Here is a 25,440-nt window from a genome sequence, read left to right as displayed (position 1 = left end):
AGTATGAGTACCTTCTCCTTTTCACAGGCTGTTAAAGTATTTTCCTATGGAGCTTTCTCTGTCAGAAGCATCAGAAGATGATTTCAAGGAACACGAAAATGAAACAGTTGGAATATTAGATACCTGTACAAAGAATACACCACCAAGGAAGAACAGGCTGCCCTGAGGCTGAGGGGTCTCCTCCTTGGAGACCTTCAGAAGTGATGCGCGCATGGGTCAGGGCCCCCGTCAACCTCACCTGTGCTATAATTCTATGAAATGTTAATTGAATCACATCACATTTCTGCTCACAAGAAATCCCATCCTACTATAAAGCAACACAACAGAGATTAGGCTCATCATAGTTTTCTTGAAAATGGCTGACAAGTGTATTTTAATCTCACCACCTCGCATTGGGCTTTCAAAAATGAAGACTGAGGGGAGACAACCTTGAAAGTCTCTCTCTTTTTCCCTAATATTTCAGATGTGTTCTGTGCAATCTTATGCATGCAGCAGATGAGCAAGCAGCAGTTCAGGCATGGAAAGAGGGGACCTGCCTCAACCAATACTGCTTTATGAATCAATATTGCCTCCCAGGGCATTACAGAAATGTAGACTGAAACTGTTGACAATATTATTTAGCTGAGTTAATTGCAAAGTTAAGAACTCCAGGGGCCCCTTCTAACTCACACAATTCTATCTGATACTTCTAGTAGCCATTTATCTTTTGATATTACAAGAAAGAGGACATTAAAAAGGCACAGATTCTTGAGAAAACAAAACCAGCTGCACTTATATTTTTGCTCCCCCTCTTTAACACTTTTGCAGATTTTGGCCAGACATTTTCTAAATACTTATTGCACATCAAAAGAGTAAGAAATGATCGTTAGTGCTTAAGGGTGAGCAACTGAATTCTATATATTCTGTCAAGTTATGAAATTAACAATAACCTGCATTTGTGCTCCTAAGCGAGCTCCAACTTCTAAATAAACCCCAACTCAAGTTTATTTTTACATAGATTTAGATTTATTTGCTATACATCACTGTGACCTTAGAGTATTTAAAATCCATTACAGGATTCTCTTTTTGCAATAATCAGTCTTAACTCCACAAAGACAATAATACTGCTGTGGAAGACCAAAGGGAGAAAAGCCATTTTAGTTTATTTACACTTTCTCATTTTGTAAACATTTAGTCTACACATTGTACTAAGTTCTAATAAGGATAAAGAGCTATACACAGAGACAGGAAACAAAGCCCTGTATTTCTATTCATATAGAGCATTAGCATATTATAAGATGAACCATCTGCCCTTTCTCATTACCATAGCAGTAAACTGTCTTCAAATAAATTTTTAAAACTTTCCAATATCTAAATATTTTGAAATATACAACTACATCTACTTAAGCCAATTCATTTGGCCTTTATTCCATTTCTAGAATAATTTAAAGTGCTATAAGCAACCCGTCAATCAACACTTTTCTATAATAACAAAACTACTTTAAACATTAATTTACAAGATAATATACAATGTTTATCTGAAATAGCTGAAATTTCAGCACAAAGTCAGTCACTGTCACACTTAACAGCAATTTTTTTCTTTTTTTTCTTTTTTGCAGAACATAGATTAAAAGCTTTGAAACAAACAATTTTGTTGAGCTGTTATTGCCACAATGGCTTATCAACTTTCCTACAAAAGTGGACAAGAGCTACTGGAACTGTGTACTAGTCTGTCATTTTTTGAGGTCACATGACAGTAAGTTTGCATATTCCACAAGTCTACTGAATTACAATATTGTCTACCTATAGTACATTGTCTCATTTTAATCAGAGCTGGTGCTAACTGTAAATTTACAACATAGACCCACTCAAAAAAACATCACAATTATTTTTTCTTTGGACAGGAATAAGCTATATTCTTGGAGTTGATGTGCTACACGGCTACAAGAGTATAACAGTATATATCTGACACTATGTTGAAAGATGCATTTGTTTCATAGTCTGTACTTTTAATGCCCTACTATAGCTACAAATTGTCTTGAGTTTCACCTGCCTTAGCCTTTTAGTTTCCTGGAACTATTACATTCTTACATTCCCTTATTATTATTATTTATTTATTTTTTAAGTCTTTGCCATGTAGCTCAATATTGTCAGTTATTGTCCCAAACCTGCAGATCATTAACACCATGTGCAAAACACTAATACAGCCATCATGCAAGCTAGAACACATTGTTTAACTCATTTTCTTAACGTGAAAAAAAAAAATTGAGACAAATGGCACTGTTGACTTTGGATGTCTTTTAACTCAACCAGAAGTGTACCAGTATGTGTCAAAGAAGGAATGCAAGGCTTCTCCTCTGTGGCACCATAACAGTATTATCCGTTGTTGGTCCAGACCAATCACTGCAGTACTGCTTCCAAGTACCTACACGCAGCTTTCTACTTACATACATCATAGAGGGCAACTTCATTCTCAGATAAAATTTAAATACAAAAATAATAACCTATATTCAATGAAGCAGCCCCCAGTAGGATTTACAGAAAGAAGTGTGGGAAACCTGGGAGGCAAATGTAAAAAGACGATGAAGTTTTATAGACTGCAAGGATCGAAGTAACTGATGTTCTTTTTTTTAGTCCACAGTCTGCATTTTTTTTGTTGTTGTTGTTTCTACAGCTTAGAAAAAGACAGTATATTGCAGACAAAGAAGCATGAAAAAAGTCCACTATTGCAAAATAACTAAATGGCCACGCTGAAAACTACAAAAAAAAAAAAGTAAACTGGTGCATTATATTGCTCATAGGGATTTCAAGCTGCATTGATTAATTTCAGGTTTGGGACAATACCCTGTAGAAATAGTTCTCATTTACAACTCATTCAAATGCCCAAATTTCTATGTCTTGAATAATGAAGTCTTCTCTCTTAGAAAGTGTGTGATTCCCAAATGTTTTGCATGAATGACTTCTTCCATGGTAGAGATCCCCATCGAGCCAAAGAGCAAATTCCCCACTGCAAGACATACAATATATTAAAGCAAAAGATTGAGGGAGTTAACAAACTTTTAAATGCATTTTTTACATTAATAATTTAGAAACAAAAAAATCATAGAATAGAAATCAACACAGGTACTTCCTAGCTGTTAATAAACTTAAAGCTGCAAAGATTTTTCTTCCTTATTTTAAGAATACTTTTTTCTGAATATACAGAATAAAAAGTTAACCAGAATAATGCAGCTTTCATCCCCTTCATTTTGTATTAAGAAACTGGCATAATAGCAGTGAGAAGAATGCTGAAAAAATGGATGAGACATCAATTTCTGAAGATGCTGACATGTCTTGGGATAGTAAAATTTAAATTCAAGCCCCTTCTTCTGTATGTTGTAGACATTTCTCACATTCACATGCATCAGAAACTTAAGTAACTCGTGTCCATCTGGAATATACCAGGACACATGCAGTTAGAGCACTTAAGGTATGATAGCCTTGTATGGTTGAAACTTGATGTCAACTACACTGATGACAGAAGTCCTTCCTAAGTCTGCTAAACATTAGAAGTTAAGCATAAGACATACTAGATCATTCTCAAATGGTAACTTCTGAGCAATGAGATACCAAACTGAAATAAATTCTGAATTCTTTTTAAAGGTGCAAAGATGCACACAAACAGTTGAGATTCTTCCTAATGACAAATGATAACCCACCCTCCTCCACCAAAAGCAAGGGAATCCATGTCGCCTTTAATGAAGAACATGTTGTCTCCTGTCCATTTGAAAACCTAATGAAAAAAACAAACAAAAAAACGCAATATTGTAATATTAAAATATGTAAACTTGTCGTTTAGGCATAAAGACAACCAAACACAATAAAGATGTTAACTGGTAATTTAATGAAGTTATAAAATGCATACAGAGAAGTTCTGTATAGAAACAGGTATACGCACACATAGAAGTAGTACTACATTTTCCCTACGTTTTATACTATTTAAAATGACACCACTTTTAAGTAACTCTTCCTGGAACACTAATTCTTCTGCATACTGAAAAATTAAAAAAAAAAATACACTAAAGATAAAACCTTTAAAATGAAGTCCTTTTCAACTTATCAGACAGAGATCTGGCATAATTTTAAATGCTATAAAAATATCCAGAATAACCGAGTCAGTTTCACTAGGCACACACTACATTTACTGAACACTGATTTTCTGATTATTTGCTCAAACTTATTCAGATAGTACTTTAAGAGATAATGCATATCAGATGTTGGGAAGGAGGAAGGTCAATGCATAGCAAGTTGCAGCTTCTTACCTCAAAATCTGGAGAAAAAGTGAACAGAAAGGTCTCCCCAGTGCCATAAAATCCATCACTCACTTTAAATGGTTCAGATGCTAGTGCACCAAAAATCTGTATGAAAACATAAAAGAAAGTACTTAAAGACTACAGAGCATCTGAGAATCTGTAATGATTGATAATAACAGATAAACAGATCAGTAAGATTGTACATATTACCAGATTTTTAATTTAATACAGGAATATAAACCTTATGTGTTATCATGCTACTGAGTGCATTGATTTACATTGTGGTACATAGCAGCACAAATGGAAGATAAGAGGACTTCCACTCACTAAGAAGTGAACATAAAAATCAAAGAGATAAAAACTGAATTTGGAAATTCTAAGAAAGAACGTACATATTTTAAAACTTAATGTTCTATTACTTCTTATGTACTTCACTCTTTCACTTCAGCTATGATACTTTCAGCAACTTCATAGCTGTAACTGACTTGTTATTCTTTGTGTAACTTACTCCTTCTAAACCAAATAAGAAATAAGCAACAGTTACCCTTGTCTTACAGTGTTAACTGACTTAAACTAAAGCCCTTTCAGATAGTAAAAAAAAATATGATAATATTTAGCAATAAGAACATTCCAACAGTAGTCAAAAGAATGTCTGAGGACTGACTACTGGATTTTAAAATTTAATTTAAATGCTATTGATTTCTCAGGAATGAGAATAATTGCAAAAGCATCTGACATAATTAGGCAAAAATCAAGTGCACTTCACAAAGCACCAAATTAGTATTTCCGTTGCTAGCAGGAAACTTGTTTCAACATCTATAAGAGCAAATAGAAGTGAACACCAATGCAGTCCAATAGCACTCATTTGTTTATTTTTTCATTTCCTGTTACATAAAGTTTGTGTTTTTTATTCACATTACATAGTGAGACTTAGAGAAGCAAAGCAATGATGAGAGTGAGAGTGTGAGGCACTGAAGCTCATGTCCTGAACATATATCTTACGTTCAGGATGTAGAACAAATTGTTTTCTTCTGCCCATCCTAAGAAGCTGCACAGTCACAGACAGGTTTTCCAAGCATTCCATTCCATACTGAGCTCTACAGCAGTCATTAACAGACATGAAACTATGAGCAGGAACTCAAGGCTTACATATGGCTAACAAGCATCTAATTAAGACTGCGTCCAAGTTGGCTTGATTTTATATTATCAGGTCAGAACAACTGCTGTTACAAACTTCATTTATTTCTCAGCAATTTTACATTGTCCAGAAAAATTCTTTTCAGAACCTTTGTAATTCCAGTTGAAATAAATAATAGAAAGCCTAAAGCAATAATTGTGTTCATTAAGAAACAAAACATCCTCCTCTACTCAATACAGTCTTCCAATGGCCATTTATGAGACAATATTTCCTATTCTTTAGAAGACTATCAGAGATTCAGAGATAGTTTTCTTTGAAAGGTCCTGCTAATGCACATCAGACTGTGCCTTAAGTCTGACTGAGAGCAATCATGACATTTCTGAATCCTTTTTGTTGAATTCATCCACTAATCTCCTGCAATCAATACAGACATCCCACTATTATGGAGCAGAAGAGAGAATATTTACATATTGAACTTCCTTAATGCAACGGAACCTAAAGAAGCCTTCTTATTATTTTTTATTTTCAAGAATGTTGCTATCTTTAATAGATTCCTTACCTTGGAGAATACTTGCGAACAATACTTACATGCTAAAAATAAGATTCTTTGTAGGAATATGCAAACAATTTTAAACTTAGTTGACAAGCAGATGAAATAAAGTATTAGCCAGCTAAGTGTACTCACTTTTCAAAGGCATATATCAGTCTCAAATGCATTGTTAAACTCAGCCAGAAACCCTGAAGTTCCATGGAAAGAAGTACAAATTTCTGCACCACTGAAGTGGTTTTTTTTTTTTTTTTTTTTTTTTTTTTTTTCAGTGCAAGAACATGGAAGATGTTTCAATGCAAGCTCATAGAAGGATTAGCTCGGTATTTCTTTGATACAGATATATATTTCACTGTTATCAAGTGCATGGAATGGTAGATTGGAGCTTCAAAAAATCTGAGCGTAATTTCTCTGCCAAAGATTTTGTGACCTCAGGTTGTATTTACTGCACGCAGGTAATTAAACTCAATATCTTCTGCAGTAAAGATCCATACTCAATTTGAATGAAGAAAGGCAGATTCATGAAGAGAACAAAAATTGGTTACTGAAACAAAGACAAGTCCATATCTGAATAATGAAAATTATTCATTTTAAACATGAATTTTTTTCCAGCAGCTCCACAGTAACAGGAAGAGATTGAACTATTCCAGTTATTTCATATTTTATATGCAGCTTCAAACTATCACAGTCTCTGGATCTTAACATCTTCAACATCAAGTACAGATATTCATATATGGAAGTCATCTGAATAGTTTCAATAATAGGGGCAATATATTCTGGTGACATGGCATTTATCAGGAAAAGGACACTTTCTGGGCCAAATAAATGAGTACTTGGAATTAGATAGCTTGCAGAATTCACAAATTAATCTTGAGAAGCTTACAAGAGAACAAGAAAAGAAGTAATCAAAAAAAGAAGTGCTTACAAGTCTGTTGAGATACTTAAGACTTCTACTGAACAGTCTTTTACCTTCAATATTAAAAGTAGTAAGAAATTCCCTTTTAAAGAACTTGAGCTGAAAAAAATTTGACATCAGCAGAGATTTAGAATTTTAATTTTTCTTTTATTTTTGTAAAGTATGGGATCCCTGCAGCAGGAAATGGATGGGGAAAAAACAAGTGAGTTGGGACTCAGATTAGAAAACATATCCTTTATTTACAGTTTTCAGCCCCCCTGAATGATATGAGATGATATGAAAATCCTGAAAATAAAAACAGTGGTTACCAAAGCAGGACAGATAAGTAAAGGAAATGTTAGATTTTAGAGTGGTTCTGTCACTTCCATAAGAGAGCAGCAGACATTCAGAGAGAGAGTCAAGTCTCATTCAGGCTGCCTATAATGTTCATATTTTCATAGAATGTCTGCTACTCAAATGGTGATATGTAATCCACTTTCTCAAATTTACACCACAGCCAGAGAATCAAGGAATATAACATTATGCAAAGATCCTGCAGCCCTTATAAAGGAGAGAGATTCTGCAGACACAGAATGTACCAGGCAGTACTAGCAGTAGCTGGCAAAGACATTCCTACTCAACTTCTGGCATCAGAAGTTTTTGGAGACTATTTCTAATGCTTTAAGTATGTTAAAAAAAAATCTCAAAAGTCAAGTCAGTAACACTGTAAGACTCATTCAGTGTGATAGTGAACTAGTAGTGTTAAAGTTACTTCCTATAAAATAAGTATGTCAAAAAACTTGTTTCTTAGCAAGTCATTTTAAAAAGCCTCATATTAACTACTAAGAAGGAAGCCATCTTGCACACATTTCTTCCTCCCTTCCTTTACACTCCCCAGTTTTCTGCACAAGTCCCAGCTTCCATGCAAACATTTTCCTACCTGTCCATCACTGTCCTTGATAACCAACAACACAGGTGTATCTAATCCCAGCATAGTTCGATACAGAGTCTTCAAACTCATGCCATGCTTTGCAGTACTGTAGGCAAGAGTCCATGGATATCCAATGGTCCGTGGTGGAAGAGACTTCGTGAGCTGTTAACAAGATATTGACAATCCTTTTACTCATTTTTACCATTTCTAAGAACATGCAATACGTAAATGAATGCTGATTACATTCTTCTGAGCTACTGCAAGCAGCCTTTACAGTTAGTTTAAAACGTCAGATAAACCCTAAAATTTCACACATGCACTTTCTACCTCTAGTGTCAAGCAGGCTTCTTTCTCTACCTGCACCAGTGATCCACAAGTGAAGAATGATTAACCAAACAAAGAACATGCTTGGTAAGGTCTCAAAGTTATCTAAAGACAGTAAAGAACTGTTCTTGCATAATAATACACATTAGCACTGAGCTACTAGATCACTGAAGTCAGCAGGTAGCAGATGCAGAATAGAGGATGCTTGCTCTCCTTTTCTCATACCTCTGAACACAGTAAGCCCTAATCTAAACATTCAATAAATATATCCAACAGGATGACCTTGAACTGGATAGTGAGAATTGCAGTTATCATGAAGCTGGTGTCAAGGCACAGCGAAATAAAAGGAAAGATGCAGCCTAGTGCTGGCATGATGTTGGCAAAGGTTTATCCATGAACTGCGTTGTGCTTAGTCATTTGTATCACAAATCCATAAATTACTTTGTGTGTTTCACACTGTGTCATAGCATTTCTTATAGTATATACAATACTTAAAAAACAAGCCAAAAAAGCCCAAGCCTACGTATGTATCTACGTATCTAAGTAAATACCTTTTCTATTTGCTCAGGCTGAAGTAATTCACTGGGATCGCTAAGATTTGGCCGGAATGCCTCAGGCTCCAGGTCTGTTTTAATGTTTGTTGCCTGTTTTGAGTTGATATCTTCTCTTGTTGTTATCTAAAAAAAAACCAAAACAAACAAACAAACAAAACAAACACAGGAAAGTAAGTATTTGCAATTCCCTTAGAGGGAGGATACACCCAGTAGGTTTAAAATCATGCAGCTACCAATTCACAGCCATGTAAATCCTTTGGAAGTTATGAAATCCATTACTTTGGCCTGATCAAGACTTTTGCTGTAGCAAGTCAGTATTCAATATATTAACATTAAATTACAGACACTAAGATGAAAGCCATGGTTTCATGCTAAAAAAACCCAAACTCAGACAGTCCAAGGAGTTCAGATGCCTTTCTAAAGACACACATGCTTGCATTTTAATTTCATCATATCATCCACTTCAAGTATAATATAAAATACTCAGACAGAAAAGGAACTGAAACTTCAATCTAATTTCTCATTAGGTTCTGCATCAATACTTCCAGCATACCTGTGAAAGTTTCCACATTTTTACCACATATCTAAAAGACTGCTGTTGGTTAACTTGAGTAAAACATCTGAATAGCGTCCTAGGAAGATTGCTGCTATATGAGGTGATCTACTGGAGTATTTATAGGAAAAAGAAGAAAAACTCAGTAGAGAGGAGCGATGAGAAGAAAGTAGCAGGAATACTTATGCTGCATAATGATCTTCAGAGATCTGCCACAGACAATATTGAATGTTCCTGCAGCAGTTTAAAATAGCTGTCCTGTATATCTACCCTTTTGATCTGTTGATTACCATTGACTGGAAGTGGCAGAAGGTCACAAAACTCATCAGATCACTGCAGCTTCTTACCTCAGCTCTCATTCATTAACATTCTGAAGCTAAAATGTCATGCATCAAGAAATAGACCAACTAAGAATCAAAGTTTTCCTTTTATAAGTGTTGCTACAGAGATGGTTAAAACTTACTGTGGAGACAGTCTGACAAAAGGATAGGGCAGGAAGGTAAGGAAGTTAGCAACTTAAGTCACTGCAGCAAGACTTACTGATAAGTCTCTCAAAGTCATAAAAAAAAAAAGCCTTAACAAGAATACGTGAACCAAGTTTCACTGAAGGCCAGACTAAATTATTTGAAGCCTGAATTTCAAGGAAATACTTGCAACTTCCAAAACAATAACCAGTGGTGGCCATATACCTGATATAAGAAACATACAGGACAGCAACGTTATTTCACATATTCGTGGTTTTGCATTTTTTGGTATTCCACATCATAACATCGTGTAGTGCACTGGGAGTTAAAGTGTTAATGCTCCAATTCCAGGTACCTGCCCCTGTACATCGTGGGAGTCAGACACATGCAGAAGAGGGTGAAAAATCACAGATAAAAAAGTCCAACCAAAATCACCTTTTTTCTTTCCCTCAAGCACCACAACAAAGTTCCTACTACACTCCTGTTACTTAAAAATACGTATGTACAAAGTATATCCATACAACAACTTGGTTACAGTATCATTCTTAAGTCAAGAAATAGTGCACTTAAAGCAAGAATCAATCAAGCTAAAAATTCAAAACATTCCAACTTTCCACAGGAAGTTGAGTATTTCTAGGTAAACTATCCACACTAATTTCTGTCTCATCAGAAAAAGCATCTGCATTTACACACATTACATATTAAATACAAAGAGATGATCTAGATACAGCTTTGGAGTGTTACCTATAGAACACATTATTTGAAAGCCCAATTATTTTCTACCTTACATGCCACTCATACACCACTGCTTCAACTCTAAGTCTCAACACTGTTCAGGAATACAGGAGAAAGCTTACTCCCTATGTTACTCTTTAATACTGATGAAGGTACACCAAGCAAAACATGTGCACAGAAGTGCACACAGAACTGTATCTGTTGGAAAGGATTTGTGACAAAACAAAGTGCAGCTCTGAAACGTGTGGAGCATATTTTTCTTCCTCAACTTCCACTACGCAGACTGAGCTACAATGCCATTCCAGGAGTGGTTACTAACTGTCAGGCAGCCTATACCACATAAAGACTCAAACAGCTTCAGAGCAGATTGCTTGAAGCATGCATAGCTTGCTGAAGGCCACTGCCTCAGATTCTGTGTTAGTTTACATCTTGAGTTGGAGACCCCCAGGTAAAAGTTATTCAGAAAGAACTGTTGGATTGCCCACCAACATTCGCCAGAAACAACCGTTCCTGCCAGCCACCCACAGTGGGAATTAAACATTCTCTGCAGAATTTTTATTTTCCTTTAGAAACACAACTTCTGGAACTGTGCTAACTATCAATTTATAGAACATTGCAGCTTACAAATGACTTAACTAATTACTAACTGCAATTAAACAAAAGGGCTAAGATTTTCTTACGTATAATTACATAATGGGTGAAAAAAAAAAAACAAGATAAAAGACAAACAGAAGCAGGAAACTTTCTATACTTTGAGCAGCTAATTATTACAAACCAAAATATTTCATACTTCTAAGGAGCTGTAAGTTATGTTTTCCATCAGTAAGTTACATGTGATGTACGAATCAATTCAGAATTGTTACTATCAAAGAAATAAAGGATCACCTAAAGAGAATGCAAAAGTCAGTTAAAGTCCATTCCAGTAAGCCTCCAAAAGTATGAACTAAGACACTGTTACTGGAAGTTCTGTTGCAAGCACCATTTGTACAGCCTTTGATACTTTGAGCAGCTTTCAGTTACCTCTTGTATAATGGAAAAAAAATACTTACCTATTCCAGAGAAGTTGTGAAGCTTCGTACTTGTCAAGCACTGTGAGATTCTTGATGAATAATTGCTATATTAAATTAAACACCCACGCAACCAGGTAATACACTTTTGGATTCTTCACCTGTTTTGCATTCTTTTTAGGAAAACTATCTAACACAACACACCAGTACAAAGTGGAAGTTAGAAGACATCATCACACCAAGTCAAGTAGTACTAAGAGCAAGTTTTTTGAATTCTGACAGAAAATTCCTGTTTGAGAGAGTCAAAAGTAATAATTTCATCATAAAATTACTGCATTCCATCATATCATTACACAATTAAATACATCCAAAACAGAGGAATTTTCTGCTGGATCCTTGTAGTGTTGTTTGTAGACAAGACAAACCCACCTTAGAGTGGGACTTGCCCTGATCAAAGACACTACAAAATTATCTGGAGATGGGTTTTAAACTACTGAAGAGGGCACCTGGAGACGTCTGCAGAGTGTGCGCAGTTCTTCACTATTTAGAGCATCGATCCTGCGGTGATACTCAGCCACTGATACTACCTAAATATGGAGACAGGAAGACAATAATTCCACTGACAGCTGAAGAAAAGTAAAAAAACGTAAGAAAAAAATGGAGAAAAGTAATGAAGGAAAAGCGAGCTTTGATAAAAACAGACAAGAAGTGCTAAAAGATGTTTGTTTCTGCAAGGACAGTGGACACGGAAATGATTTTAGACTTGTGAGGAGACACAGCAAAGTAACAAACACTGATGGTACCAGCAGTCTGATGATCTCACTGCTTTATTATGAATGTATAGCTGATAAAGTAGCACATGAAGTTTCTAGTATCAGGATGCTAAACTATGTAGGTTGCTTCAAAAGTAATGCCTCACATTTACTTCTATAGAAAGTACAGAAGAAACAACACAATAACAGTATTTGATAGAGAAAATTCTCAACTGCAAAACATTATTTTTCAACGTAGTCACCATCACCACCATTAGGTGTGCATTTCTGTCAGCCACGAACAAAAGCCTGCTTGCCATGCTTGTAAAAAATAGGTGATCTACTAACACCAGTGCCAAAATGCACCACCTATCACCTCACTGCACTCACATTCATTGTTTGATCTCCGTAAACATTCAGCAACCACCAATGAATGTCAATGAGCGTCATTTTTTTTCCATATGGAGACATTCAATGACTAATCCTTGTTTCATACATACTTCCATATCAGAAACCATGTCAGACTATCCTCTGTTACCATTTGTCACATGACAATAACATGTAATAGGATGCTGGTGGGAAGGTTCAACCTCTACTACCATACCATCATCTACCTCTGATGTTGTGGGTTGGCATCACAAAATAGGAGGCATCCCTTTTGGAGTAGCCCTCATATAAGTCAGAGTTGCATGCCTTAACCCAAACTCTTCATCCCAACACCCTCTCAAACCTTCTTTACACACAGATTTAATGAATCCTTTGAATCCAGTCCACTCTCAAAAGAATAACCAGAAGCAAACCTCAGGCTTCTTAGTACATTCTGACTCCTCTAACAGTTCAGATAGCAGGACCAAAGTTTATTAACTCCTCAATACCATCTCCACAGTATCACTGTCACATACATTCCATTCACCTCCAAGCCTTCACGAGCTGCTCATCCTTCAATACATTCACTCCAAACACCACCTGTTTTGGCAGGATGCATACAGCCGGGAAGCCTTTAGTCAGAAAGCTCTACAATATGTTGCTTTGAGTGCAAAAAGCTGGCTAAAGGATTACAACAGTCATTTTTATGCAACTGCAGGAGACTGTGATTTTGAAAAAGACTCAAAATCATCATTTGTATGAAAGCATCTTAAAACAGGTTATTAACAGATTAAATGGATGCCCCATGTAGTCAGTTTACTAAAAGCTTCCAGAGATCATATTATGGTGCAAAGGAAGATAAGAAGTCCAGCAGCTCTCCATCTGCCTGCCCCTACTACAAGGAGTTCCACCAGATATTCGCCACTGTCCTGAGAACAGAGTCTAGTCACACATGACTGGCTCTTGAGCACTGATGGTTCACTCTACCCTTGCAACTGCAAGGCAAGGCAAAAGGAGTGTATGTGACATCCAGACTTACTACTGAATCTAAACTACTAGCACTCATTTTAGTTCAATCATTTTCTGTTCTCTTAAGAAAAAAAAAAAACATACTGAAAATTGTATTGGTTTGTGCATTTTCAGAATCAAGTAGTTAAATGCAAAGCTTTAATAGCATTCCTGTCTAGCATACAAGTGATAGCATAGTTTGATCACTTATTTTCCACTGCACTTCATTATATATACACGTCATTCCTCCCATCAACTTGTGAACTCCGTGCTTTTCAGAATGACAGTAACAGCCCATTAAGACTTACTGCTTCTGTCGCATAAGTGGTGTAACTTAAAATGGGTCATAGCTATTTGATGACTTCAGACTCTTCCCCTCCACCCCTCCTTCCAAAAATACCAAACCAAAACAAAAAAAACCCAACACAATTCCTACACCACTGTACAGTTGCTGTTCCAAATACTTGAATGTTGGCAATTTTACAGGCAACGTTGTCTTGCCTGTAGCCTGCCAAATGCATGCTCTATCACCAAACTGCACCTGTAAACTTCTCAGATCACTAAGAAACAGAACCAGTAAGCCTGGCATGTCACATGACATGGGAAAGTTTGGGCTTTCAAAACAATGTGAACAAGTTATGCTCAAAAAATTCTGACCTGGAACAAACAAGGATACTTATTCAAGTATCCAGTAATATTGCTATGACATCCTGAACCTGCTGCACACAGTCACATTTACTAGGACTTCCCACATCTGTCCTGTGGAAAAATCCAGCATGCCAACAGTACACAACTACAAGCATCACAAAAGCATGCCATAGAATGTCAAGCTACATAGAGGAAAATTAAAGACTGAGAATAAAACAATCCATCCTCTCAAATCTAGTATATATCTTAAGTATAGAACCCATGCTAGCATTCTGAGTAAACCATGTAAGAGTAAACCAAAAGACAAAATAGTTTGAAGGTTATGTACTCATAAATACATCTTTTCATAGAAAGAAATCCTTGAATATGCATCAAGGTAGTTCACAGTTCAACAGCAGGGAATAGCGTGTGGCCTCTTACAAAACAATTAAGAGTTCAGGTCAGCACTACTCATTTCTGCTTTACAGTGAACAAAATTACTACTTCATTCAAACCAATTGAGCTATATCTTGAAAACAGCTACCATTTTGTTCCTACAAGGCTTGAGATAGCTATTTGAAATGGTATTAACTTCATTAACTAGAAGGTCCCTCTGCTTCTACTAAATGGTTTTATTCATATTCAGCTTATATCTTATTCCATTAAGGTTCCTTCTTTGTAACCAAATTAATTCTCCATTCTATTTTACAAAGTTCAATAAATCTGTGATTTTCTTCTGTTCTCTACACTGTCTATTACCCTGATCAATTCCAGAAGATGCTTTTTGTAGCACTCTATTTTGATCTTACATTCTTCTTCACCATACTTCATTAGTATTTCATATGCTATTTATTATAAATATGCCAAAAGGTCTTTCATATATGAAACTGCACTTTCACAGCCATCATGCTGGATGGATTTCTGAAATAAACCTGTAGTAGGTTTTGAGTCAAATCAGTTATGAGTTTAATATGCGGAGAACAAGGCTGAAAAACTGCCTGGAGTACTGGGTTCAAAGGGTTGATGATACTGATTCAAGTTTAACCAGGGATAATCCCCAGGAGTCACTATTAGATTCTGTACTGCTTAATCTACTAATTAGTACCCTGAATGGTGACACAGAATACACCATCAGCAAGCCTAGTGAAGGGACCAAAACCTAGAGAAAGCAGTCCATACACTGAAGGCCAAAGGCTGCTAATCAATGACACATCAAGAAGCTGGAGAGATGAAATAACAGATCCAAGTGGGACGGAGCAGTCCCACGTGGCAGTGCAGGCTGAGGTTTAGTTGGCTAGAGAGCAGCTTTGCAGAAAAGGACTAAGGGTCAGAAAGAGGCTGGATCTAGTGTCCTGACAGACATGTTTAACAGAGTCTACTTGTGTCAAAGAAGGTTAATCGCATTCCAGGTGACAGATGAAAGAGCAAGGCTAAATAGCAAAGGAAAATTCATATTCCTTTATCAGGAGAAGTTGAGAAGCTCTACGTGTAGTGTTGTGTCCACTTTTGTCAGCTTCAGAATCTCTGTTCTTGGCAAACACCAAGCAGGATCCACCGACAAGCTGGACAAATACTCCTGTATTCAAGTCCTTATGGTACAAGATACGGTCATCAAAATTCCAATGCAGACCATATCCCTACACAGAAGTTTCTGGAATACTTGAACAGCAGTGATCTAGGTATTCTGCCCAGGATTAAAATAGGCATACCTATGTTAGTTTGCAGTACACTTTATTTACTGCACCCTCATTGTATCACTGGATACTGAAAGTAACTACTTTGTGTAGTGAGAAAGCATTCTTGAAGAACTCTCTGCTGTCCCTTTAGTTAAATCCTGGTTCAAGAAGAATACAGCTGGAGACAAAAATAACTAAAGCCCTTACAGTTAAACTGGGCACTGGCTGGTAGAGAACAAAGCAAAGAAAATGCAGTGCCATATGCAGAGATTAGCATTTCAGCACAAAAATGATTCTGCTTAGGGACTTGAAATAGTCTACCAGACTAAAATTCCAACAGCTAGTCAAGTTTGAAATACCATGGGATAAGAGAGATAATATTATTCTAAACCAATACAGCTGAGAAAATATTCAGTAAGTCGCATGACTGTGTGAATATTTTTCAGCTTGATTTTGCGCCAGTTATATTTGACTATTTAGAACGTAAGACTTTTAATTTTTAATGCAATTAAGTCAAACAGGATTTACATATTAATTGTTTAACTTAAGATTCTCCTTTTACAGAAAACTTTCTGTATTTTTTTCTGCAAACAAGTTAAAAGCCCTCCTCCTCTTGCAAGATATGTTAGCATACCCAATAAACAATAACACAAATCAGTTACATATGGAACTTGTCCATTAACAATACACATGAAAATGCACTTACAGTTGTTTGAATATCCACAAAGGAGAGCTTGCCACACACAGAACTTCAACCCTTTCAACCACTGGTTATATCACTCTGCTATACACTGCTGTAAACTCTGCTCACGTCAGTAAGGAATACCTCTGCCAGTTTAATTAAGTAAAAAAATGATCAACACGTGTACCTAATACACAGTTGCATGAGTAAACATGCTGTACTTAGTTTGAAGGCAGCAGCTGCTATATTTTCAGAGTTAAACTGCTGAATAAGTCCCTTGAGAGAGGAGTATCTTATCAGAACTGAACAGTGCTTCTGAAAGATAAGAATGGAGAATGAGCAACAGTTCTCTTCAGCATCAGTTATCTACACTCTCATGCTTAGCTGACTACAAACAGAAGAAATATAAAATGAGGAAAACATCAAACCGTTCTGTTCACTCTTAATACATCTGTGCAAAACCAGGTGAACTGAAAGCTCCTTTGTGAGCACTATTTCTAAACTCCTAAGTTCTACATCTTGTTATATGCTATTTCATTTCAAAAAACAATCAGCTGGGTAATTTTATTAGGTCATTTACAAGTTACTTTAAGCCATCAATCTATTGCTATATTATCAGTAACTGAGAAAGGGCAAGAAAGTGTAAAAACTTCTCTAAGGGCTGTAAATAGATTCCCGTGAATACTCATGAACTGAATATGGTTATGAAATACTTTGAAATTGCTTTTTATTTATTTACTTAAAGGCAAATGTAGCATCTCAAAATTTAGACTCAACAACCCCAAGAAACAAATCCCAACCAAACCCAGAGAGGAAGACTCTTAATGTTTTACAGTCAAAGAAATGAGCAAAATACAAATGGATAAATGAGCAACCAGGCAGCACTTTAAGCAAGCCAAATTCGAACTGAAAGGGTAGGATTACAATGCAGCTTAGCAGGACCATGGTCCTTCTTTAGTTCTGGACCCCACCTGTGGCCAGGAATGGAGTTTATGCAAGTCAGCTCAGACAGCAGTGTGGCAGTAGAGCTAAGCAATTTAGCTCTGTGTAGCACTCAGCCAAAGTAGCTTCCTGTCATGCTACTGGTGACTAGGAAGGGAAGGTACAAGAGTTAACCATTATAGGCAAAGGAGAGGGACCTGAGCCCACTGAGCTGGCAGGCATTACTGTTCTTTTTTAAAACTGGTAGTCTCAGAACTGCTCTGCACACCAAGATACTTTCCAGAGTGGTGACAGAAGAGCTAAGTATGTCACAAGACAACAGTGTTCTCCCTGTGATCAGGGGTCTCCACAGCACTGCAGAAGAACTGTTAATTACCCACCTTGAAGCGCTGAGTCTACAACAACCATAAAATTGAGAAAGTCATAATTAATATATGTTGAGGAAAAATTAAAAGTTCTGCAATAACCACAATTAATAAATGAACTTTAAAAGAGCAGTCAAAGTCTTAAGCATACAAAACATTTACACAAAGTCTGGAAGCCTTCATAACAAACTATTTTTTCAAGGTATTAGAAATCATTACTATGAGAGAATGCCAACAAGTTTATTTAACAGAAACAAATATTAAGCCAAGCTTATGATGCCTGTGCAAAGAGCTAACAATCAGAATTATGAAAATCCCTTTCTTAAAGAGATGTCAATTTGGTTCCTTTGTCAATGAACTTATCTTATGGAATAATGCAAGGCAGTTTCAGCACTAGCCGATAAACTACAAGTCAAACTGCCTCAATCAAAGCACTCAGTGCCTGACCTCAAGCTGCCACTTGAAGACAGATTGATCAAAGTAAAATACCAAATCTGATCATGCCGTGCAAATATCCCCTCAGGTGTGACAAAGTGCTGTGCCATACAGACGCCACATATGCTTAAAAGCAGGCAATTGAATCCCATGTCAGTTGCAGACAATCTGATAGCACAAACCACTAAAAACGCACTGAAAATGAGCCTCTGCTACTTGCTTGTTTTCTTTCAGCTTATAACTAATTTTTTCAAATATTGATCTACTACTGCATAGTATTTCTTGTGAGGCCTAAGATTTCACAATTATTAATAATACAGTATTTAGTAACCTGGATATGGCAAACATCTGTCATTAGTACAAGGTTGTAGACTTAATAATCACTACAGAAAGCACTCTGCTACACCCTGCATCATTACTGTTGTTTTTGTTTGTTTGGTTGTGGTGGTGGTGTTGTTTTACTCAAAAAAATACTCAGATCAGTTCACAACTGCAACTCTAACAAAACTCAGGATGGAAAAACTGACTTCTGAAAGTTTTTGCTAGCAGCCTTACACTTCTAGCATCCACAGCTAGTGAAGCATTACATTTTCATCTTTCACAAGGAAAATTCTATTTCAAGAATCTCCAAGTTTATGTAAGCCTCAAGAAATGGAAACCATTAAAACCAACACCATTTTAATGCTGTTTGCATAATATCTTCAGAATATAAAAGCTTAAGATAAGGTTTTACTGGCTTTTTCCCCTCTGGCTAACAACCCCTATAGAAGCTATGCGAAGCATTCCAGTCACAACAAGCACTTGGAAAGGCAGCATTCCACCTTTTGTTCTCATTAGCCTTTCTCTGAAAGCGCTTTGACAGAAAGAACAATTGCCAGCATTTTGGACATTCTAGAGACTTACTGGCATCCCTTCTTTTACAGAACAAAGAGACTCAATATGAAATAAGTTCACGATGAAAACCAGACAAACTAGGAAGCAAACTTATCACTGGCATTTTGACGCGGGAGCAAAATGCCTTGGATAGCCACTGAGATTTTGATCGCTTTTGGATTTCTGTGAGAAAGCATCAAGAAGCATTTACTCTACCACCTATAGCAAAGGTGTCCTGGGTAAACATACCAGAGCGATTTATGCCTAATAAAAGTGTATTTACTTGACACATGTAATTCCATTTGGTCCAGCAACTATGTTAATTTCATGTCAGCTAAGCTTTCATCTGAGCTTCAAAAGAACACTGATGAAACATTTAGACAAAGCTTCATATTTTTGCCAGTTTAATATGCTTTCCACTGTCTTGCATAACACAAGCAATGGCTGCAATTCTTCTCGTTTTTTAAGGTTACACTGACATATTAGCATCATGACCTTTCACCAGAGGAAAATAACAACAAAAATAAAAAAATACAGCATCTCTTGTCAACATAGTAGCATTAGAATATTCTTCCCCCTAGTTATTTCTACATCCTTTTTTTCTTACCAACTTTGTTTTATGTAAGAGAAAATTGCTCTCTACAACTCTCCCAGCAGAGAAGATCCTCAAAATTGAGCCTTCCTATAGGTCAGGCTCTCACATTGATCAAACTCTCTGGAGGAGTTGATTATCACTTTTGCATGAATGTGCTATGCTTTCGTTAGCATATGTGACTTTGGCTAACACAAAAGGGAATACTTGCAACGGGGTATACTACTTCAATATTAAAAGAAAAAAAAGATGCATGTGTATCTCTATATTTAGAAGATACACACACCAGAAATGTGCATCTCCAACTCTTACACAGATAGCAAAAAAACCTCTCACTCTGAATTAAAAATAATTAGAAAAATAATATTCTTCCAGGTCTGCCAGCTCATAAAGCACAAGTAAATTATCAAGATTGCTTCCTCCCTTTCCCCAAGACATTACTGTTCTGCAAGTCTGACAATTATTTTTTTTATATTCTACTGCAAATTTAAGCCTTCCTGGACAAAACAATACAGAAAAATATATGGTTACTACCATAAATCTAATGAAGTATCAGAACAGTGTTCTGCCTTTCCCCCCTCCCTTTGTTACAGACGCAAGTACAGCCAGTACACAATACCATGAAGTCAGAAGCATCAGCAGAAACACAGCTGAATAACTCCTAAGAAACTATACAGCAAGAGCAGCTTGGATTTATACTTCTACTCTTAAATGCTAATGCAAATTACAAATAAATGTATTGAGCTACAAACCAAGATTTTGTTGATATAGGATGTATTAGTCCAGAAGTGAAGAAAACACCACAACCTACCAGCATTAAAACTGCTATAGTCCCCTAACTTTCAAAGTAATTCGTCATCTAGTATCAGTGGAATATCAGCAATTAAACTATGCACCTGATAAATTATGCACTCAAAAACAGTGAATATCTGACTTCATATCCTGTTTACACATTCTAAATTTAAACTTTCAGAAACTGTCTATGCACCAGCACAATATGAGAATGAAATAACAAATGCACTACACTAAAAATTACCGGACCATATTTATGATTAACTAGCTTATGCTTTCTTCCCTTTTTTACATGCCAGAGATGAGCCATTTCCCTTCTAAAAAGAGACAAAAGAATGATTAGAAGATGTTTGAAAGCATTCTCTCTACCTGCAGTCAGTTCCAGGCACGGACAGAGCCCCACAATGGTGACAGGATAGGCTGCTAGATGCAGGTTTGACTGACATGGCAGGGAACAAATGAGCAAGTGTACAGTAGGGGAGTCGCATCCCAAATGATGACGGTACAGAAAAAGAAAGGTTTCCTGTATTCAAGGGTGGTTGCAGAGAACGAGTTTGTTAAAGGCTAAAATATTTAAAGATACAGAACTTAGTTTTTTTTTTGTACACAATGCTCAGAAATACTAAATTAGCAGCTGCTTATGAAATTGTGACACCACCACTCATTATTAACAAATTCTACCAGCAACAAATTCACATTCAGTATTAAAATAAGTTTGTCTTACTATTGTTCACAAGTACATACAAACGGTCAGTTTTCTCTTGGTGTTCCAACACTGGTTAAAGTTTAATAAGTAGTAAATTTCTGAAGGTTTTAAAGTATTCTAGATGCTAAATTCTTATTTTTTCTGGAATTGTGTTTTAATTTATTTTCCTTTAAGGATGTTTAAATAGGTGTGTTCAGCTGTAATACTTAAAGCATTCCTTTGAGAGTTTCCTTGCAGGAGCATTTGCAGGCTTTATTCCCCCTTCTCTACCTCAGCTCTCCTAGTCCTAGGAAAAAATAGTGAACAAGCAAAGGCAGCAGCAGACAGCAGCACAGCATTAACACATCGATCACTTGTGCAGCTGCTCTGATCTAAAAGCAAGAACGCTAAGCTGAGGAAAACAATAGCAGAACTCACACTTAACTATACAGCAAAGCACACTCTGAAATACCTCATTATATGGGGTTCCCTGTTAATACAATTCAGATGGATGTTTCTCTTTCTCAAAAAAAAAAAAAAAAAATGTTTCTTAGGAACTGGTAACTGTAACTCTTTAGAGACTTTGTTCCAACTTACGAAAACTACTAGGAAGAGCGTTATTTTATTATTATTATTATTATTTAAATTACTGGGACATTCAAACCTGCCATTACAGAAGAACTCATACGGTATTTGGGTGTGTAAGATTCAAATAAAACCTCATTTACTGTTTTTTAAATCACTAAGAGAGCTAATGCCTAAGGATAAAGCAACAAACACACTGTACAGACTGAATTAAAACTGTTTCATGTTAAAAAAAAACTGCAATACATATAAGAAAATCTGCAAGAAATAAATCCACTAGGCCAAGCTTAGATTGTCTGCATACTATCCATTTCTTTCTTTCAAAATGCCTGATGAAATGTATCTGAGGCAAAAGAGAAAGCTAATCACAGAAGTAACTCCCCCTTAGCTTTGTTTCCCTTACGAAAATAACACAATAAATTCCTCCCAAACCCTAGCTAACACATTGCTTCTTCAAAACCAGAGGAAGAGCCTATAAATGCACGCCATCACAGTTTTGATTTTAGAACTTTCCTACTTTTCTTTTTCTAAATCTAAAATAATTAAAATAACTTAAATGTTGTATGTTTGAATGTTTCTAGTTCCTCTTGAAATGAGAGCAGCTCCAACCAAGAGCTTCTCAAAAGGATTTTTACATCTTGCTCAAAAGAAAAACAGGAGCAATGAACTTGCTTGGTGAGATCTGAAAGCTTACTTTCTCACCTAAATACAATTACGAAGTTTAACAGGAGTAAATGCACCAGAGACTTTTCCAAATCAGTCTGCCTGCTGACCTTGTTTTGATGTTCAGCCTTCCAGCAGCTCTGGCCATCAGCTGGTAGCTGCTCTACAGCTGGGAGTACACTGGAAGGGGAAGGCGTGTACAAAGCAGGTAACAAGAGTCCGGGCATCACTGTGAAGCAGTGCAGTCACAGAAGTGACAAAATGCTTTGTCTTGTGAATGACCTTCATTCTGCTCCTTCATTCCCCCTCCCCCCACCTCCTCCCCCCTCCCCCACGGCTAGAAGATAAATTTCTATTAGAGGAAAAGAGCTCATCTAAGAATCTCAACCCCAGGAGCATTCTCTAATTAAAGACAAAATAAACTGTTCTTTTATCTTTTGGTGCATTTCTGGGTTTTACTGCTAATCTGTTCAATTGAATCAGAACCTTGCATCTTTTTGCTAGTTGATACATGCCTTGCCAGAGAAATTCATAATTAAAGAGAATCCACAGATAAGGAAAAGCGGCTCAGACCCAATGTATCTGCAGCACACATTTAGGAGCATCAACCTATTTACTACCCAGACAACAGAACACAACAAAATGCATCTACTTGTATCAAATGATAGACTTGTTAGTGCCATTACTAGTTCGTAGCTAAGCAAGATCTCTACACAATTAACATTCAAGGCAGAAACACACAAGGCCTTTTTAACAACAGTTATACATTTTTTCTAATAAATTAATCTGTCTTTAAAAGAGAAAGAAAAAGTACAAACCAACGCAATTTATGAGATGTTTTGTTTTCCCTCAAATGAATTTATACATTGGCCATGCAACATTCAAAGTTATCAGCTTACAAAACCGCAAGCAAAAAACAGGATGAGCAGCACACTGAGAAAAACAGGATGTAGGGTGTGAAATACCTTTGCAATTTGGTTAGACAGCATTATTCTGTTTCATTTTGTAACTAACAACATCCTGATACCAAAGAGATAGAAATTGAATTCTACAATCCTTATATGTAATATGCATACACTTTTCACAGAATCACAGAATCACAGAATTGTAGGGGTTGGAAGGGACCTCCAGAGATCATCGAGTCCAACCCCCCTGCCAAAGCAGGTTCCCTACAGCAGGTCGCACAGGTAGGCATCCAGGCAGGTCTTGAACATCTCCAGAGAAGGAGACTCCACCACCTCCCTGGGCAGCCTGTTCCAGTGCTCCGTCACCTCACTGTAAAGAAGTTCTTGCTCACATTTGTGCGGAACTTCCTATGCTGCAGTTTCCAGCCGTTTCCCCTTGTCCTGTCTCCACTCACCACTGAAAAGAGTCCGGCCTTGCCATTCTGCCCCCCACACCTTAGATATTTATAGACCTGGATCAGGTCTATACTTTTGAATGGTATCACCTTAGTAACTAAGTATTTCTCCTGCTCTTTTCCTCTTACAGGAGGGAAGTCAGTCCAGAGATGCCCAAATGTGCTTTTGGGAGAAATTACTCTGTTTTAAAACTACTTGTATATGCAGCTTTGTAGGTACTCAAGTTCTATGACAAAAAGCTACAAATGTCTCTCCTAGGAAAACTGAGGCACTGTGCAAAATGAGACTGTTTCTAAAATTTAATCCTCTAATTTCAGAAGCAATCCTAAAAGGTGAGGAAAACAAATCACAGGAACCACACTGTATTGCTTAAGTGTCTTCACTGCAATTTACTGGCCATCTGCATTTTTGCCAGATGAGAAGAAAGGTTGTTTTTACACTGCTGTGTTGTCTTTTCTGGGAACAAACATGAATAATAAACACTGACACTGGTTTCATGTTCAGTGATGTATGTACTTATTTGAATGCATTCTTAAAGAGATGAGGTTGCTACTTATTAAATCTAATAGACATGTTTCCCAGACTGTAATAACTTCTATCATGAAAGAGTCCAAAAGAAAAAAGTAAAGACTGAAAGCTCACTCAAGCAGCAGTTAAAATAGCAAAGCTTCCATATACACTGCTATAATCTAACTGAAAGCAACACTAGAATTATCAATACTGCTGTTTTTTTGTTTTGGGCTTAGGAAGACAAATCTGATGAGAGATGTATATCCTGCATATTAAATCTGCAAACACACAAGTTGTCAAGATCTACAAAATTGGGAGCACACTTCTTTCACCTCTCTGCTGCAGAGATTCTGAAAAAGATATCAGACCTCTCAATAAGAAGTAGACCAACTATTTTGTATGAAAAGCCTTTCGCGTAAATTTGGAAAATGTGTCAAGTTTAGAAATAATGATGTCTCAGCCTATAAACAACATTTCAGGTATTTTTGGATGTTTGAACACCCTTGTTGCAACAACTTCTGCTGGTACGTAGAGGAAGAAGCTGAAGACTGAAGTGAGACTGTGATTAACTCTGGTCTGCCTGCAAGAAACACTCAGCAGTACCATAGCCAGCTTCTAGGGTACACTGTACAGCACTGACTGGCACAGCGCCTTGCTGGCTGATAACACTTCCTTAAGAAAGGAAATCTAATTTAAGTTACCCTTTCTTTCAACAGTTTGTAAAAAAATAAAGGCATTTTCTTATCCACAAAAGTTTCTGCATTTCCAGAGGCACTTTGAAATCCATTAGGAGTCTCTATACTACAGTTAAGATTCTTAATCGTATGATTCAGCTTCAATTCCTATCACAAGGACTATCTCAGTTCAAATGCATGAAATAACCATCAGTTACAATTTCACGTTCAGGATTCCAGCTACAGGAGAATAGCTCCATGTATTCAAAATACACACATTCAAAAATAGTTTCAGAGCAGATTAAGTAGAGAAAACAACTTGAGTAAAGCAAGAAATACCCTAACCACAAAAGTTCAGATTTCTACATTATCTGAGTTAAATACAAAAGAAAGAACAAGTGACCAGTTTCTATGAAAGGCACTGCATTATGTT

The 25,440-nt window shown here is 36.6% G+C and overlaps 1 protein-coding gene across 10 annotated transcripts in view; it reads right to left on the bottom strand.

Annotated features, from left to right (window-relative positions):
- Window positions 1–982: 982 nt before the first annotated feature.
- Window positions 983–25,440, bottom strand: part of OXR1 (oxidation resistance 1) — a 241,077-nt gene continuing 216,619 nt past the window's right edge. For 8 of the 10 annotated variants that reach the window (XM_042869630.1, XM_042869625.1, XM_042869624.1 and 5 more), the window contains 6 exons: window positions 11,926–12,006; window positions 8,658–8,783; window positions 7,792–7,944; window positions 4,281–4,376; window positions 3,678–3,751; window positions 983–2,986 (listed from right to left, as the gene is read on the bottom strand). In XM_042869630.1, coding sequence (XP_042725564.1) covers window positions 2,851–2,986; window positions 3,678–3,751; window positions 4,281–4,376; window positions 7,792–7,944; window positions 8,658–8,783; window positions 11,926–12,006 — 666 coding nt within the window. In that variant the 3' untranslated portion in view covers window positions 983–2,850. The remainder of the gene's footprint in view (window positions 2,987–3,677; window positions 3,752–4,280; window positions 4,377–7,791; window positions 7,945–8,657; window positions 8,784–11,925; window positions 12,007–25,440) is intronic. The other 2 variants (XM_042869629.1, XM_042869634.1) reach the window with 1 other exon arrangement.

The sequence above is a fragment of the Lagopus leucura genome, unplaced genomic scaffold, assembly GCF_019238085.1.
Source record: "Lagopus leucura isolate 7727_CA_CO unplaced genomic scaffold, USGS_WTPT01 Super-Scaffold_100002, whole genome shotgun sequence".
In the NCBI taxonomy this organism is placed as follows: domain Eukaryota; kingdom Metazoa; phylum Chordata; class Aves; order Galliformes; family Phasianidae; genus Lagopus; species Lagopus leucura.
The sequence above is the reverse complement of the archived record's forward strand: the minus strand, read 5'-3'. Positions and strand labels throughout refer to the sequence as shown.